The sequence below is a fragment of the Microcebus murinus genome, chromosome 22 (assembly GCF_040939455.1).
Source record: "Microcebus murinus isolate Inina chromosome 22, M.murinus_Inina_mat1.0, whole genome shotgun sequence".
NCBI classification, from domain to species: domain Eukaryota; kingdom Metazoa; phylum Chordata; class Mammalia; order Primates; family Cheirogaleidae; genus Microcebus; species Microcebus murinus.
In genome coordinates, this window is record NC_134125.1 from 843036 (window position 1) to 859869 (window position 16834).

The following is a 16834-nucleotide window of genomic DNA, read 5'->3' on the forward strand; positions in this document are numbered from 1 at the left end:
TAAAATGTGTAATGGCTATGTTTCTAACCTGATTCTCTTTTCTTTTTAAAAAAAACATTTCTTTTTAATTTCTTTTCTTATTTATTGTTTTACTTACATTGAGCAGGTATCTAACTCAATTTTAACTCTAATTTTAATACAACCCTCTACAAAAAGAGATACTGTGTTACACACTTACTTTGAAATGCATCAAAAAATGTTTAAGAGAGGAAGCAGGGGCCAGGCGCAGTGGCTCACGCCTGTAATCCTAGCACTCTGGGAGGCCGAGGCTGGCGGATTGCTTGAGGTCAGGAGTTCAAAACCAGCCTGACCAATAGGGAGACCCCGTCTCTACTATAAATACAAAGAAATTAATTGGCCAGCTAATATGTGTAGAAAAAATTAGGCGGGCATGGTGGCGCATGCCTGTAGTCCCAGCTACTCGGGAGGCTGCAGCGAGCTATGACACCACGGCACTCTAACCTGGGTGACAGAAAGAGACTATGTTGCAAAAAAAGAGAGAGAGATCAGGACTAGAGGAAACGGTGACAGATGAAAAATCCTTTCCAATCCTGGTATAAAATATAAAAGGAAGCTTGGACCTCAAAAAGGTAGCTGGAAGGGTGCCTAGCGTCAAGGGCAGGTTTGCACATGGACGAGAATGCTTTGCAGAGAGACTAAACCCCGGGCGAGACGGCAGGGCACCACACTGTACAGGAGAGCACCTCACCCAGGTGAAACCACCGACGCTTCACAGGTGCAGCAGCACCCACAAGGTGTCACCGGGGAGGTCGCAACGCATGTGATCTCGCTAACTTAGGTTTCCAAAGCGCACAAAATTACGTCATAGGGTCCCAGTTACTCCTCAAAAATAACGCGGACAGCCGGGGCGCAGTGGCTCACGCCTGTAATCCTAGCACTCTGGCGGATTGCTCGAGGTCGGGAGTTCGAGACCAGCCTGAGCAAGAGCGAGACCCTGTCTCTACTATAAATAGAAAGAAATTAATTGGCCAACTAATATATAGAGAAAAAAAAAAAATTAGCCGGGCATGGTGGCGCATGCCTGTAGTCCCAGCTACTCGGGAGGCTGAGGCAGGAGGATCCCTTGAGCCCAGGAGTGTGAGGTTGCTGTGAGCTAGGCCGACGCCACGGCACTCACTCTAGCCTGGGCAACAAAGCGAGACTGTCTCAAAAAAAAAAAAAAAAAAAAAATCACAGGGACAGAAGAACAAGGGGCCACGAGGAAACTGGTGACAGAACGACTCGGACTTCTTAACAGGCGCGTTTGATTTTCCGCCCATGCCAGGTGTGTGCCCACCACACAGAAACTGCAGACGCCCCTGCGCCGCGCGTACTCTGCAAAAACACCGGAAAACGCAGACAGAAAAGGACGGGACTCGTCACAACGCCAGAGGGGAGCCCCGGACGTTCCGCCGCGACTTTCCTGTCAGGACGCCGAGCGTCCTGAGGGAGAGTGTCGCGGCGGCCGCCGCAGCCCGGGTCTGTCCCCGCCGAGCGGCCGCGACGCCCACTCCGCCCGGGCCCCGGGCCCGGCGCGGGACGGAGACAGGCCCGGGCGCCCCCGGGACGCCGAGGCAGGCGCCGGCCCGCGAGGGCGCCCAGGCCCGGTGCGCGCCCCAGGCCCGCGCGCGGGACCCGCCCAGCAACGGCCGCGGACGCGACTCCCGCCGCCCCCGGCAGCCCGACCGGCCGCGGCGACTCGGGACAGAACGGCGGGGCGAGCGCCGCCACCGGCCACCCGCCACTGGCCACCGGCCCCGGCGCGGGGCGCTCGGCAGCCGCCCCCCGGCCCGCCCGCCCGGCCGCGCACAAAGCCGCCGCGGCCTGGGCCCCACGCGGCGCGCCGGGCCTGCGGGCGGGCGTCCCGGCTGCGGCCTGGGGCCCCGGCGCGCCCGCCCCGCGCCCCGCCGGCCCGCGGCGCCCCCGACTCACCCTGGGCCTCGGGCCGCGCTCGGCCGCGTCGGGAGGGCGGGAGGCTCCAGCGGCGCCGCGGCCGCTCGGCGCATCCGGGGCCGCGCGGAGGAAGCGGCGGCGCTACGGCGAGCCGGAGGGGACGCGCGCCGCCGTCCGCAGCTGCGCCTTCGCGCCCGAGCTGCCGCGCCGCCGCTCGCCGCGCGAGGCCGCCGGAGGACCGCAGAGGCGCGACGCCGCGTACCGTGGGGAGGACACGCCGCGCGCGGAGACCGGGACGCGCAGCCCGCGGCGGGCGGGGGACAGGGGGTCCGCGCGGGTGTGTCACGCGGGAAAGGGGGCGCGCGTGGGGTAGTGGGGGCAGGGGGCGGGCGTGGGAAAGGGAACGCGCCCGGGGATAGTGAGGTGTAGGGTTAGGGTCGCCCATGGGTCGCGCGTGCGATGGGGACCGCGTGGGGCGGGAATCGGGGGTGGGAAAGGGAACACGCCGGGGGATAGTGAGTTGTAGGGTTAGGGTCGTCCGTGGGGATAGGGCGTGGGAAAGGGAACGGGGACGGGGATAGTGAGGTGTGGGGTTAGGGTGGTCCGTGAGGGTGGCCCGTGGGACGGGGACCGCGTGGGCCAGGGATTGCGTGGGGCAGCGACTGAGCAGCCCACGGTGTCAGAAGCAGCGAGTGCGGGTGGCGCAGCCCCAGCACAGGTGGGCGTCCCCGCCCAAGGGGTGCTAAGGCTCCAGGTGCGTTCCTGCTCCACCCCACACAGAACACGAGTGTTCGTCAGTGAAACGACCCGTTCGGAGAACTCCCTGGACTGGCTGTTTTGATGAGAAGCTTCCAGTTTTGTTGAAAAGCAATTTATCATTTTTCCCAGCGCTGGTTCCCCCCAGTGGACTGCCGGGGTGTGGACCAGCCTTTTCCCTCGTGTGGGTGAAGCTGGGACGGATGTCAAAAACAACATCCTCTGGGCGTGGTGCGTTTGCCAGAGGGGACAGCGTGGTGGCAGCGTCTCCTCGGTCTAGCTGCAGCTGCTGCTGGCGATGGGGTCGGGAGACTGAGTCCCCCTGCCAGGGAGGGCAGGCCCAGTGCTGAGGGCCGGGTGCTCAGACCAGGACTGGGTGGCTGATGGAGCTGACCTCCCACCCCGGCCACAGCTGTGGGGTCCTTGCTATCTGCTCCAGGCAGGGCCCAGGTGGTGGCTGCAGAGGCAGAGTGGAAGCAGCAGGTGCCTGGGGCAGTCAGCTCTGTTTTGCTGTGCGGGTCATTCCGGAACAGGCCCCTCCCTCACACCAGTCTCCCCAGTGGTCTCCTGACTGGCTTGTCACCCAAACAGCCCGCCCACAGGCACGTGTGGGCACACCACACTTGCGTGCACGCACACGTGCACACCACTTCCCCACCTGGGACCCTCCCTGGGCTCCCACGGCAGCCTTGCTAGTTGCCCGCCCACCTCCCACTCCCCTCATCCTCACTAACAGAACGTGCACTTTGCACCCCGTGTCACCCTATGCCACTTCTAAATGGCCCCTGAGGCGAAGTTGCTGGTGGGTCTCCTGGGAACACACACCAAGGAGCACATTCAGCCACGTGCCCCTTCACTGCCGTCTCCCCCACCTGGACCGTGGACGCAGATGGTAGGGGGGTCAGAGCCACTGTCTGTCACCAGGCCAAAGGCCACGTACTCAAGACAGCCAGGCGGGAAAAGAGAAGGCGCCAGGTCCAACACCACCAGGGACCACGGCTCCAGCCCAGACGGCCATCCTCTTCTTGTTTGTGTGCCTGCTGGGCTCACTGCTCACAGCCAGATGCCTTCTGACAGCCGGACACTTCCAGCTTCCTACCCGGCTCCTGGGAGCCTCCGCCACCCTGCTCTGGCTTCCCCGCCACTCTCCAGGGCCATCTGGGTGACTGGTTCTGTCCCTCACCCCAGGGAGGACAGGGCTGTGTCTGTTTTATTCGGCAGTGCCTGTTCCTAACACAGCAGAGCTCATCCCTCTGGCAAAAGAAAAATGTACAAGAAGAGGGCCAAAATAGGATTCACTAAGCAAAATTTATATTTATTTAATAAGAAAATCACCTATTTAAAAAAATATTGGCTTTACATGCTGAGGTGCACGTATGTAACCCACGAGCTGAAAATAGATTCGAAGCAGGTTATTCCTGTGATGAAAATTGAGAAGGTTCTGGGTGTCGAGACCCTGAGGTTACGAGGCCAGGCACAGCTGACAGGCCCAGGCATCCCGGCTCTGGGCCGAGAGTGACACTCCTGCTGCAGTGACCCCGGCGGCTCCCGCGGAGTGCGCGCGGTAGGCCGGTTCCGAGAGGCTGTGGCGGGCGGCTCCCACGGCCTCAGTCTGTGTCCCCGTCCTCTCCGCTGCCGTCCTCCCCACTGCCCTCCTGGGGGCTGGAGACCTGCAGAAGAGGACCAGACAGGAAACGACTGAAGCGACCCCGCCCCACTTGCAGGTGCTTCCTTCCCGCAAAGGGGGACCCCTCCCACCCGGCATCTGCTTCTCCCCTGCCTGGAGCCGGGCTGGGCACCAGAGCCCGCGGTGCCCCACTCTGTAAAGGTAAGCACTTTTCTCCTTGGTTCTCTGACCTGGCTCAAGAACCACACAGGGAAAGCCTGGGGCTGGGGACAGGAGGGAGGCTTTTGCTGGGCTGCTTCAAGTCCCCACAGGGGAAATAGACTTGGGCTGTTCCAAAGCTGGACAAGTGCAGACACTTCAGCCATATCTAAAGACAGCAGCTGGTCAGAAGCCCCCTTAGCAGGAATCCACAAGTCCCATCCGGCCCCGGTCAGAGCGGCACCTGTGCTTCATTCAGCCTGCACAGTGCTTGAGAAAATTAATAACCGTCAACACTTTACTTTCTCTTAGAAAAAAAATCAAGCTCAGCTGGGCGCGGTGGCTCACACCTGTCATCCTAGCACTCTGAGAGGCCGAGGCGGGAGGATCGCTCAAGGTCAGTTCAAAACCAGCCTGAGCAAGAGCAAGACCTTGCCTCTACTAAAAATAGAAAGAAATTAATTGGCCAACTAAAAGTATATAGGAAAAATTAGACGGGCATGCTGGCGCATGCCTGTAGTCCCAGTTACTCGGGAGGCTGAGGCCGGAGGATGGCTTGAGCCCAGGAGATTGAGGTTGCTGTGAGCCAGCACTCTAGCCTGGGCAACAGAGTGAGACTCTGTCTCAAAAAATAAAAATAAATAAATAAATAAAAAAGAGTCACGAGGGCCCCAGGCAGCCAGCGAGGCACATCTCAGGGCCACTGACCACCCGGCCCACCCCCCTGGCCCTGCTCCTCCAAGGCTGTGCGGCTCTGGGGGAAGTGATGCACCTCTCTGTGCCTTAGTCTGCTCTTCCCCACAATGGGAACGATGACAAGCCCTCGGCCCGGCCTCGGCGAGGGCACGGGCTCCAGCCCAGCACCGCGGTGACCCAGGCCCTACCTTGGCGCCCGAGCCGGCCGCCGCCAGGGCGGTGGCGCTGAAGTCGTGGACGGGCAGCGTGCTGAGCCACTGGGCCATGGAGCGCTCGTGCCGCTCGGTGCTGACGATGGTGGGGTAGATGTGCTCCTCCTTGAAGGCCGCCACCTTGCCCTCCTCCTGCGCCCAGTCCAGCGGCTCGTGCAGCCCGTCGCCGCCGAAGCGCTGGTTGTACTTCTCGAAGTGCACCCGCTCCAGCACCAGCCCCAGCCCCGGCGCCTTGGGCACGTCCACCTTCTCCTCGCCCCAGCTGCGCTCCAGCACGCTCTCCGGCGCGTAGCCCTTCACGATGGCCACCACCAGCCCCACCATCTTCCGGATCTGGTGCGTCATGAAGCTCTGGCCCTTCACCTTGATGATGGCGAACTCCAGGCCCTCGCGCTCGAAGGGCTCCTCGCAGAGCATCTCCAGGATGTAGCGCCGCGCGCTGGGCTCCCGTGGCCCCTTCTGCGAGGTGAAGTTGTGGAAGTTGTGCGTGCCCTTGTAGCAGGCCAGCAGCCGGTTGACCTGCCGCAGCGTCTCGGGGCTCAGGCGGTAGGTCTCGTCCTGCGCGTCCCGGTCCTTGTGGGCGAAGGCGAAGGTGGGCAGCATGTAGCAGTACGTCCTGGCGTCACACTTGTTCTTGGAGTTGAACCCCCCCGTGACCCGCTTCAGTCCTGGGCAGGGCCGGGAAACGAGAAGAAAGGTCAGGTGAGCAGAGACGCCAGTGAGCACGGCCCCTCCTCGCCCAGACAGGTACGCAGCCCTCGCCAGGGCGCACTGCTGGGGACAGGAGGGCTCCCGGGCCGGTCAGCAGGCACACAAACCCGGCGCGGCGTCGGGGAGGGGCGCCAGGGCTCTGCGGCGCTATGGGCAGCTGTAAATAACGAATTCTTGTGTCGGGGCGAGGCTGGTCACGCCTGTAATCCCAGCACTCTGGGAGGCCGAGGCGGGAGGATCGCTCGAGGTCAGGAGTTCGAAACCAGCCTGAGCAAGAGCGAGACCCCGTCTCTACTATAAATAGAAAAAAATTAATTGGCCAACTAAAATTATATAGAAAAAATGAGCCGAGCATGGTGGCGCATGCCTGTAGTCCCAGCTTACTTGGGAGGCTGAGGCAGGAGGATTGCTTGAGCCCAGGAGTTTGAGGTTGCTGTGAGCTAGGCTAACGCCACGGTACTCTAGCCCGGGCAACAGAGCAAGACTCTGTCTCAAAAAAAAACCCAAAAAACAATTTATTGTGTATTTTCAAATAGCCAACATAGAGGATTTTTTTTTCTTGCTGCTACAGCACATAGAGGATTTTAAATGCACCCAACAGAAAGAAATGATAAATGTCTGCGTGACGGGTACGCTGATGACCCTGACTTGATCACTACACGTTATGTGCATGTGTAGAAATACCTCATTGTGCCCCACAAATACGTACAGTTCTCATGTGTCAATTAAAAATAATAATTAAAGCAAAACAAAAAGAAACATTGTTAAACGAAAAAGAATTGGACTTTTGTGCATTAAACCCTAAATCCACACAATACTTAATCTCAGGATTAAACACAAATCCAAACAGCACAAACATAAGGGTCTGTGGAAACCCAGCGTTGGCGACAGTCTGGGGAATAAATCCCACGCTTCGCTGATCTCCGCGTGTGAGCCGGGGCCGCCCCAGAATAAAATGCCAGACGTCTGAGGAGGGTGAATCCAGAAACCCGCTCGTTAGGGTTTATTCTGCAGATGAGGCCATGTCGGCAGCGCTGTTTCAAAAGTGACAGAACGAAACTGGAAACCGCCTTAGAAGCCCAGCAATGGAAGACCGAGCGCATAAATCCCAATATCCGTGGGAGGGACAGGGACAAAGCTCCAGGAACTGAGGCCGGTCTCCTCTCCGAGACGCCCGGGCACGAGAAGCTCCCGGCAGGCGCCCAGTCAACACCTGGGAGCACTGGTCAAGCACAGACACTGAACAGGCACCTGCTGGGCACACCCGTGTGTGCACAATTTCTGGAAGAAAAAGCAAGAACTAGTGGCAGCCTCGGGAGCTGGGGTGAGGAAGTCCCCTTGTCTCGGGATCTGCCCCGAGGGGCTCGGGTGAGACTGAGACGAGCAAGACCCTCCGGGTCCCAGGATCCATCCGCCTCAGAAGGAGCTGGCCCAGCGCCTGACTCGGGGTCACATCTGCGAAGCTCGACGTGCGGGGCGGGAAGGCGGATCCCAGGAGCGCCGGCACCAGGCGCCTTGTTCGCTCTTTTTTTTTTTTTTTCTTTTTTTTGAGACACAGTCTGGCTTTGTTGGCCAGGCTAGAGTGAGTGCCGTGGCGTTAGCCTAGCTCACAGCAACCTCACACTCCTGGGCTCAAGCAATCCTGCTGCCTCAGCCTCCCGAGTAGCTAGGACTACAGGCGTGCACCACCACGCCTGGCTAATTTTTTTTTCTATGTATATTAGTTGGCCAATTAATTTCTTTCTATTTATAGTAGAGACGGGGTCTCACTCTTGCTCAAGCTGGTTTCGAACTCCTGACCTCGAGCAATCCGCCCACCTCGGCCTCCCAGAGTGCTAGGATTACAGGCGTGAGCCACCATGCCCGGACTATTCGTTCTTTTGTCTCCACTGTCCTGTTTGTTTTTTCAGTGACTTTATACTTGTTTTTTTTTTGTCCTAAAAGATTCAATTTCGTAAACACCGAACGTGGCAAGGATCGTTTCAAACACAGTTTTAGCTGTGGAGGACACAGCTGCTGGGAAAAGACTGGAAAGCGCTGGCAGGCAGCAGCCGCCCTGCGGGCCGAGGACACAGCCTGTTCTGTGCTCCGCAGGGGACGTGACCACAGAGCAGCTGTGCGGGGGACACGGTGGCGCTTTAGCATCACTGGGGCTAATCTATGCAACACATCAAAACAGCTTCTGTGGAAATGCACCTCTCAGAGGATCTACTCTAGGAGGAGTTTGTTTTTTTTTTTTTTTTCTGAGACAGAGTCTCGCTTTGTTGCCCAGGCTAGAGTGAGTGCCGTGGCGTCAGCCTAGCTCACAGCAACCTCAAACTCCTGGGCTCAAGCGATCCTCCTGCCTCAGCCTCCCGAGTAGCTGGGACTACAGGCATGCACCACCATGTCCGGCTCATTATTTGTATATATATTAGTTGGCCAATTAATTTCTTTGTATTTATAGTAGAGGCGGGGTCTCACTCTTGCTCAGGCTGGTCTCGAACTCCTGACCTCAACTGATCCGCCCGCCTCAGCCTCCCAGATCTAGGAGGACTTTTACAGGAGGAAATAATCCTCTCAAGTCAGAGAAAAGACCACAGTATGAAAACGAACCTGTATCACAGTAAAAGTAAATTTAATAATAGAGGGTGAAATAATCAACAAGGATTACTGAATGCCATTTGTGACTCACACACAAACGTGCATCGCAGCTTTACTTGTAACAGCTCAAAACTGGAAGCCGCACAACTGCCCACCTGCAGGGATGAGTATGAAAACCTGTGGCAGGGCGTGTATGACGGGACACCCCGCAGCAGTAAACAGAACCATTGACGTACACCACGCGGATGAATCTTAAGATAACCAGGCTGAGTGAAGACATTGGACAAAAACAGAGAGTAGGCATGGCATGATTCCATTCACACACGTCTACACACGCAGACTAACCTCTCGAGACAGAAAGCAGGTCGACAGCTGCCTGGGGAGAAAGGGTTGATGGGGCACAGGAGAAGTGGTTGTTCACTGCTCACCTGTGAGGATGGGCTCACAGGTGCACACACACGTCAAAACCTAATTGTAGGCCGGGCGCGGTGGCTCACGCCTGTAATCCCAGCACTCTGGGAAGCCGAGGAGGGAGGATCGCTCAAGGTTAGGAGTTGGAGACCAGCCTGAGCAAGGGTGAGGCCCGGTCTCTACTATAAATACAAAGAAATTAATTGGCCAACTAAAAATATATAGAAAAAATGAGCCTGGCATGGTGGCGCATGCCTGTAGTCCCAGCTACTCTGGAGGCTGAGGCAGGAGGATCGCTTGAGCCCAGGAGATTGAGGTTGCTGTGAGCTAGGCTGACGCCACGGCACTCTAGCCAGGGCGACGGAGTGAGATTCTGTCTCAAAAAAAAAAAAAAAACTTAATTGTATACTTAAACACACAAGGTTTATAGTATGATAATTTTGCTTCAATAAAAAAAAGCATTTAACATGTTTTAACATATTGGCTGTTTAAGAAAAAACAATAACCATGGGATTTATAACATATATAGAAGTAAAATGCACATCGCCGGCAGCAGAGGCCAAGAGGGCAGAAGTGCAAGTGCTACCCTGCTGTGAAGTCCTCAGGTTCCACGTGAAGTCTAATTTCCACGGAGGGGCACCGTGGTGAATTGAAGAATAAGCTTTGAACCAGAACTGGCAAACCACGGCCAAAACCACAGCCTGTTTCTGTACAGTCTGTGAAATAAGACTGAAGGGTGGTTAAAAAACAACAAAAAAAAGACATAGACATTATAATCTATATGGCCACAAAATCTAAAATATTGACTACTTGGTCCTTCACACAAAAAAGTTTCTCAACCTTTGGCTTAAACTCCAAACCAATCACTAAAAAAACAAAGAGTTAGGCTGGGTGTGGTGGCTCACACCTGTAATCCCAGCACTCTAAGAGGCTGAGGTAGGAGGATCAGGATCGCTTGAGGTCAGGAGTTCAAGACCAGCCTCAGTAAGAGTGAGATCCTGTCTCTACTAAAAATAGAAAAAATTAGGCTGGGCACGGTGGCTCACGCCTGTAATCCTAGTACTCTGGGAGGCTGAGGCAAGAGGATCACTTGAGCCCAAGAGTTTGAGGTTGCTGTGAGCTAGGCTGACGCCACGGTAATCTAGTCGGTGCAACAGAGTTGAGACTCTGTCTCAAAAAAATAAAACAAAAGAAAAAATTAGCCAGATGCGGTGGTGCATGCCAGTAGTCCCAGCTACTCGGGAGGCTGAGACAGGAGGATCACTTGAGCCCAGGACTTTGAGGTTACAGTGAGCTATGATGATGCCACCGCATTCTAGCCTGGGCGACAGAGTGAAACTCTGTCTCAAAAAAAAAAAAGAGAAGAGAAGAGAAGAGAAAGGGGAGGAGAGGAGAGGGGAGGAGACGGGGAGGAGAGGAGGAGGGGAGGGGAGGGGAGGGGAGGGGAGGGGAGGGGAGGGGAGGGGAGGGGAGGGGAAGGAAGGAAGGAAGGAAGGAAGGAAGGAAGGAAGGAAGGAAGGAAGGAAGGAAGGAAGGAAGGTTGGTTAATCCAAAAGAAGGAAGAAAAGGGGAACAAAGGACAAACAGGACTAAGAGGAAATAGCAAGATGGTAGGTTTGTACCCCGCCATGTCTACAATTACATTAAATATAAGTGACCTCTAAATGCCACTCAAAAGGCAAGGATAGGCTATTTTTTTAAAGAGGCCTAAAAATCCCCTTTCTTAGTCCTGGCATAGAAGGGAACAGTTGCCCCTGTTTTAACTGTCAATTCTGATTTCCACATCCAGTGTTTGCTTACAGTAAGGCACTGGGGAGCAGCAAGGTGCCACAAACGAGGGACTCCACTGTCCACCTAGGCTGTCCCCCGGTCTGAAGGAGACGGGAATACTGAACTGCCAGCAAGATCTGCGGCCACACCTCCACCCGCAAAGCGCCGCACGGCTCTCTGGCCCCACTTCCACGCCAGAGACGCCTGGCAGGGGGCGGCAGGGGCGTGCGCAGCTCCAGCCTCTGAGAGACCCTCCGATACCACCAGGTGTGCGGCCGCTCGCGCCGCCAGGCTTACCCAGAATCCGAATGTGCGACGGAAGGTGGCTGTTGATCTTTTCTAGAATGTCGTCGATCAGCCACACCTTCAGGGACACAACCTGGCCGGCTGCAGACACGCCCTGCAAAGAAAGCAGAACAGGCGGAGGAAAGGTGGGCCTCGCCAACGCCACCTTGTCACGCACTATTCTGCCTTTAGAAATGCATCTGCAGGGAACAACCCAATAGGGAAACAAAGGTCTGTGTACAAACAAGTGGGACAATCACAGCAAAACTTATGAACTGTCACGAATGACTTCAAAGATCGAGAGAAACACTAGAGAGAAACAGTCTTGCGAGTCTGAATGGACAGCACAGGGTCACCAGCCACACCTGGCTAGGAATCCACGTGACAGGCGGGGGACCAGGCAGGCGGGGGTTGGGGGAATACAAAGTGGATTCCAGGCCAGGCATGGTGGCTCACGCCTGTAATCCCAGCACTCTGGGAGGCGGAGGCGGGCGATTGCTCGAGGTCAGGAGTTCAAAACCAGCCTGAGCAAGAGTGAGACCCTGTGTCTACTATAAATAGAAAGGAATTAATTGACCAACTAAAAATATATATACAAAAAAGCAGTTAGGGCATGGTGGCGCATGCCTGTAGTCCCAACTACTTGGGAGGCTGAGGCAGGAGGATTGCTTGAGCCCAGGAGTGTGAGGTTGCTGTGAGCTAGGCTGACGCCACGGCACTGTAGCCCAGGCAACAGAGCAAGACTCTGTCTCAAAAAAAAAAAAGCAAAGTGGATTCCAAAGACTTAGCACACAAACAAGAGATGTAAAACAAACCCCATTAACAGACTTTTTATATTGACTACACGCTGAAATAAGGATAGTATTTTGGCTATACTGAGTTTATAAATAAAGTTTTAGTAATTATTAAAGCTAAACTCACCGATTTCCTTTTCCCTCACACATGCGGCTACTAGAAAGCGTAACACTACAAGTGTGGCTTGCCTTTGTGGCCACACGATCGCATCTGCACTGGGCAGGCCTAAGGCAGATGTTGTGGCCACCATGCGACCTGCAGGGGTGAGTGTGCCTGAGGACAGAGTTGACAGAGGAGAAGGCAACGACCGGAGGGGACCAAAGCCCTGCTGGCAGTGAGCACCTGGATCCAGCCATACCTGAGCTGGTGATGCCCCTGGGCTTGTTAGGGCAAAATGTTCCTTTCTGTTCAGGCCAGTTTGATTTGAGCCTGTGTCACCTGTACCCAGAAGAGCCCGACAGACAAAGACACTAAGGGGGAAAGTGGGCCGGGTGCCGGTCGTACCTGCCGGGCGAGGGGCAGAGACGGCTGCCACCCACCTTGTCTGTCCGGGCGCACCGCTGGAAGGACATCTTCCTCATGTCTTCGCCGTGGTTTTCAGGGATACAGCCTGAGCGGACAAGGGCGGACACCAAGTCGTCTTCAATTGTCTTGAACTGCGAGGACCCAACATTCCTCTGGAAAAAAGAGAGGAAAAGAGATTGTTTTCATCCGGTCACCACCCCTGGGCCTGGCTGCCGTGTCCAGGGCTTGTGCAGTGCGCACACACACCAGCACCTGTGTCCCCGAGATACCTCCCCCACCCAGGCAGATCCGAAACCAGCCCCAGAATGGGAGGCGCTGCCTCCCGCGCAGGCCCACTTCTGTCTGCCACGCCCGGCCTCGGAGGGGCGGCCCCTCCCTCATCACCATCCTCTGCCAGGTGACACTGGCCAGTCAGGGCCGGTTGGACGTCCCTGGTTTTTCCTAATCCCTTCAGTTCACAGTGGTCCCTGCGCCATTTGTCTTGGGATGAACGCACACCGGGGAGGAAAACCGCTGCTGTCAGAACCTCGGCCAACCCTGCGCCCCTCCACCTGCTCCAGTGATTCCATGTTTCCCCGAGAATAAGATAGGGTCTTATATTTATTTTTTCCTCAAGAAGACACCTTAGGGCTTATTCTCAGGGGATGTGTTATTTTTTTTAAGTACGGTACAACCATCTACATTTATTCAAATATAGTTAAGTCGTCTTCTTCTGGAACATCATCATCACTCTCCAAACCCCGAATTCCATCCTGAATTTCTTGCAACTCTGTTTCCTTTAGAACCATCGGCCCCAATCTCTCATGTCGAGCCACAGAGCTCTCATGGGGCAGATGAGAAAGGCTGCTCGTGTTCTTTACCGCTCCCCTACGAAATCCATGGGTTGTACAGAGGCGCTGCGTAGCAATGCCCGTCACTGGGTCTTATTTTTGGGGTAGGGCTTCTATTGCCAAATGCTTAGAAATCCTGCTAGGGCTTATTTTATGGTAGGTCTTATTTTTAGGGAATCAGGGTACTACGGGGCCCGTGAGATCCCAGGACATTGGGAGACCCTGCCCACCATCTCACAGAACACCTTTCCCACGTAGACCGCAAGGGCCTGCGAGCACTTTGCCAAGACTCACATGAGTGGAGAAGTTCTTCCCAAAGTCTACCTGACAGTTTCCCACTGCAATGTAATTCCAACCTCCTTACTCAGCATAAAATCGTGAGTGCTTCTCAAATAATGCAAATGAATATTCACCAACAGGAATGACAACCCTTCACTCAGCCTTGTGAGTTACCGTCACTCTCCACTCCCCATTTCCCTAATGGGGAAACTGAGGCAATCGTATGATAAAGATGGGTAAAATTCTCAAGACAGTGCCTCAAGCAAGAACCTTCCATAAGCAAAATCTCTCAAAAAACCATTTGAATCCCCCACAAAGAGCAACAGACATGGTTTGTCTCATCCTACTAATGCCTGAGGGTAAGTCAGGCTAAAGCTACATTTGCCAACCTCTAGTCACAATTCCTGACCACCAACTGTCAGGAAATTAGTTTCATGGGTGTAGCTTATGGTTTTTAAAAATAAAATCGGATATAAAGCAACTCATTAATGACACATGGCAAGGTTTAGCATCGTTTTCTTAAGCCCTATTTCAGTTGGATACTCCGCACACAGCAGTGAATTTCTTACTGTGGGTTGGACTTAAAGAAATTTAAAGAACACAGGGCAGGTTCAGTGGCGCATGCCTGTAGTCCTAGCCACTCGGGAGGCTGAGGAGGATCGCTTGGAGCCAGGAGTTAGAGAAGTTTAAAGAACTCGGTACCAAAACGAGAACCAGGGAGTTGCTACGAGCAGGAACAAAACCATCTACCTGCATTGGCTGTGGAGCCCTCACCCCCCACCTTCCAGAAAAGGATCCTGTTGGTGCTCTGCGTAGAGACCCCTGAGGGGTGACTACCCTGAGCTGACACCCAGCTGTGCCCAGGTGCCACACACGACCAGCAGCAACAGCCCCTCTTCTGAGCTTCCAGGTGCTGTCCACTTAGCATCATGCACCTTCACACCCTCCTAGGCAGGTAGACAGGTGAGCGTCCCCATCCTAAAGATGAGGAAACTGAGGCACAGAGAGTCACCTGCTTGCAGCAGATCACTGAGCTTCAGAGCAGGGCTAGGCCCTGACTGCCTGCCCGTGGTCAGCACAGAATCTCGTGGGGCGGACTGAATCCAAACCTTGCAGAACCGCACGCAGCGGGGGCAGGCGCGCTGGGAAGGGGGCCAGCCGCACCTGCATGCCGTGGTAGCCCTTGCCCGCGTAGGCCAGGAGCAGCACGATCTTGCGCTTAGGCAGCCGGCGCCGCTCCTCCTCCTCGCTGCCCCTGGGCCTCTTGGCCTGGTGCTCCGAGTCCTCCCAGGCCCGCACGCCGCCTGGCCAGTTGCCCCTCGCCCGCCTGTCAGGCGGGTGCCGGGGCCCCACGGGCGCCTCCACGTTCCCGGGCATGCGGGGCGAGCTGCAAAGACCGGGCTGTGAGCGTGCGAGGCCACGGGTCGGGGCCGGGCAGGGCCGGGGTTTGGGGGTCGGGGGTCAGGCATTACCAGAGCGGGCGCACGGTCCACGGTCCGCAGGCTGTCCGCCGCAGCAGCGCCCCGGCCACGACCCGCAGGCCGGGCAGGCCCATGCACCCCGCTGCCCTGACTGCGACCCCGGACCCCAACTCCAACCCCTGACCCACGGGCCCTGCTGCCCTGACCCCGACCCCTAACCCACAGGCCTCGCTACCCTGACCCCGACCCCAACCCGCCAACCCCTGACCTATGGGCCCTGCTGCCCTGACCCCGACCCCTGACCTCCTGGGTCCCGCTATTCTGACCCCGCCCCGCCCACCCCAGACCCACGGCCCCTCTGCCCTGACCGCGCCCCGCTGACCCCTGACATACGGGCCCGGCTGCCCTGACCCCTGACCCCGCTGACGCCTGACCTATGGGCCCTCTCCTGCTGGGACCCTGCCGCCAGGCCCCGCTGACCCTTGACCGCCCGGGACGTGGAGTCCCCGGCCCCGACCTCCCAGAACTCCCGATGTCCCAACCTCGCTCCTACTGACCCCTGACCTCCCGGGATCCCTGATGTCCTAGCCCCTCTGTTGACCCCTGACCTTCAAGGACCCTCCCCCAATGTCCCCGCCCCGCTCCTGATGACCCCTGACCTCCCCGGGATCCTGACAGTGCTGAACTCTGACCTTCCGGAATCCCGACGCCCCAGCCCCGCCTATTGAACTCTAACCCCTCCAGGACCCCGACGCCCTTGCCCCACGGCTAACCTCCAACATCTCCTGACCCCCAGGCTGACCTCTGACCTCCCGACTCCCACCCCTCCCGCCCCGCCCGTGGGCTTTCCTCGGGAGTCGGGGAGAACCAGGCCACCCGCGTCGGGACCAGAGGGGCGCGCCCCCCGCCTGGCCCCACTCACGGCGCCGCGGACCCAGTCGGAACAGGACCACGTGGGAGAAGGCGGAAGTGGAGCGAGCGACGGACGGCGGCCGAGCGCAGACAAACGTCCTCGGAGGCGAAGGGGCGGGACCGGCGCGGCCCGGGCAGGGGCGGGGCCTGGGCGGGGGCGGGGCCTGGTCAGGGGCGGGGCCTCCCTCCTCCCGCGCCGCCACGTCTGGCAAAGCGAAGCCGCGCCGGGCATGCGCTCGAGCGCGAATGCCTAGAGTAAACAGTGACGGCCACACGCGCGTTCGCTCGCCCAGGGCTTGCCCCCACGCTGCGCGGCAAGCTCCAGTATCATCCCCGTTTCTGAAGAAGAAACTGAGGAGCAGAGAGATGAAGCCTGAAGTCACACAGCACCAGCTGGTCCCGGGCCTGCTCAGCCCAGCGCCGGGCCGGGCCTGCCCTCGGGGTTGCTGCAGCCAAGCACTGCTGCGCGCCGCCCCACCGCGGGACACGGTAGCGCTCGGCCCTCGCGCGGCGCTGGTGCGGTCCTCGTGTCCCCACTGTACAGATGACAACGCGCGGCGCCTGCAGGGGCGCAGTGCCTGGTGACAAACGCCCAATAGAGCCTGCCGAACCCCACCTCCAGAAATGCGTTGTCATGCGGCCTGGGGAGCAGGCACCTGGGCCCGAGCTCGAGGCCCACCCTCTTCCCACGCTGGAAGGCGCCCAGGGACAGGCGGGCACCCCTCGCCCACCCCAGCTCTGCCCCGACCCTCCCTCCGGCGGCACCTCCCCTGCCTCGGTCAATCCTGGCGAAGGGTCCCAAGTACCCGAGGATGGAAGGACCAGAAAGGGGACTGCAGATCTCAGGCGGGCACGCCCCCTGGCCCCTGCAGGCACCCACTCACTGGAAGGAGCACAGACAGCCCCGCGAGGCTGGAGTTGGACCCTGCA

The 16834-nt window shown here is 57.5% G+C and overlaps 2 protein-coding genes across 8 annotated transcripts in view; both read right to left on the minus strand.

The window, feature by feature from the left end:
- The window catches only part of LOC105879464 (E1A-binding protein p400), a 99017-nt gene extending 97008 nt beyond the window's left edge, over positions 1-2009 (minus strand). For all 6 annotated transcript variants that reach the window (XM_075996405.1, XM_075996403.1, XM_075996407.1 and 3 more), the window contains exon 1: positions 1933-2009. The gene's annotated coding sequence lies outside the window, so the exon portion shown is untranslated. The remainder of the gene's footprint in view (positions 1-1932) is intronic.
- A 1929-nt stretch (positions 2010-3938) lies between these two features.
- PUS1 (pseudouridine synthase 1) lies at positions 3939-16014 on the minus strand. Of its 2 annotated transcripts, none has more exons than XM_012779735.3 (6): positions 15915-16014; positions 14736-14958; positions 12477-12614; positions 11155-11257; positions 5359-6050; positions 3939-4319 (listed from the first exon to the last, which is right to left on the minus strand). In XM_012779735.3, exons 2-6 carry the CDS (start codon positions 14946-14948, stop codon positions 4257-4259), a joined length of 1209 nt encoding a protein of 402 aa, XP_012635189.1. In that variant the 5' UTR covers positions 14949-14958; positions 15915-16014; the 3' UTR covers positions 3939-4256. The 2 variants fall into 2 exon arrangements, with proteins under 2 accessions (XP_012635189.1, XP_012635188.2); XM_012779734.2 differs by lacking the exon at positions 15915-16014 and adding an exon at positions 15044-15224.
- Between the last annotated feature and the right edge of the window lie 820 nt (positions 16015-16834).

Coding starts and splice junctions, on each gene's coding strand:
- PUS1 (XM_012779734.2), bottom strand. CDS start 15,126: ATGGGCCTGCCCGGCCTGCGGGTCGTGGCCGGGGCGCTGCTGCGGCGG. Junction 6,051..11,154: donor GTCGCACATTCGGATTCTGG/GTAAGCCTGGCG, acceptor GGCCCTGCCCAG/GACTGAAGCGGGTCACGGGG. Junction 4,320..5,358: donor CGGCCGGCTCGGGCGCCAAG/GTAGGGCCTGGG, acceptor CCTCTTCTGCAG/GTCTCCAGCCCCCAGGAGGG.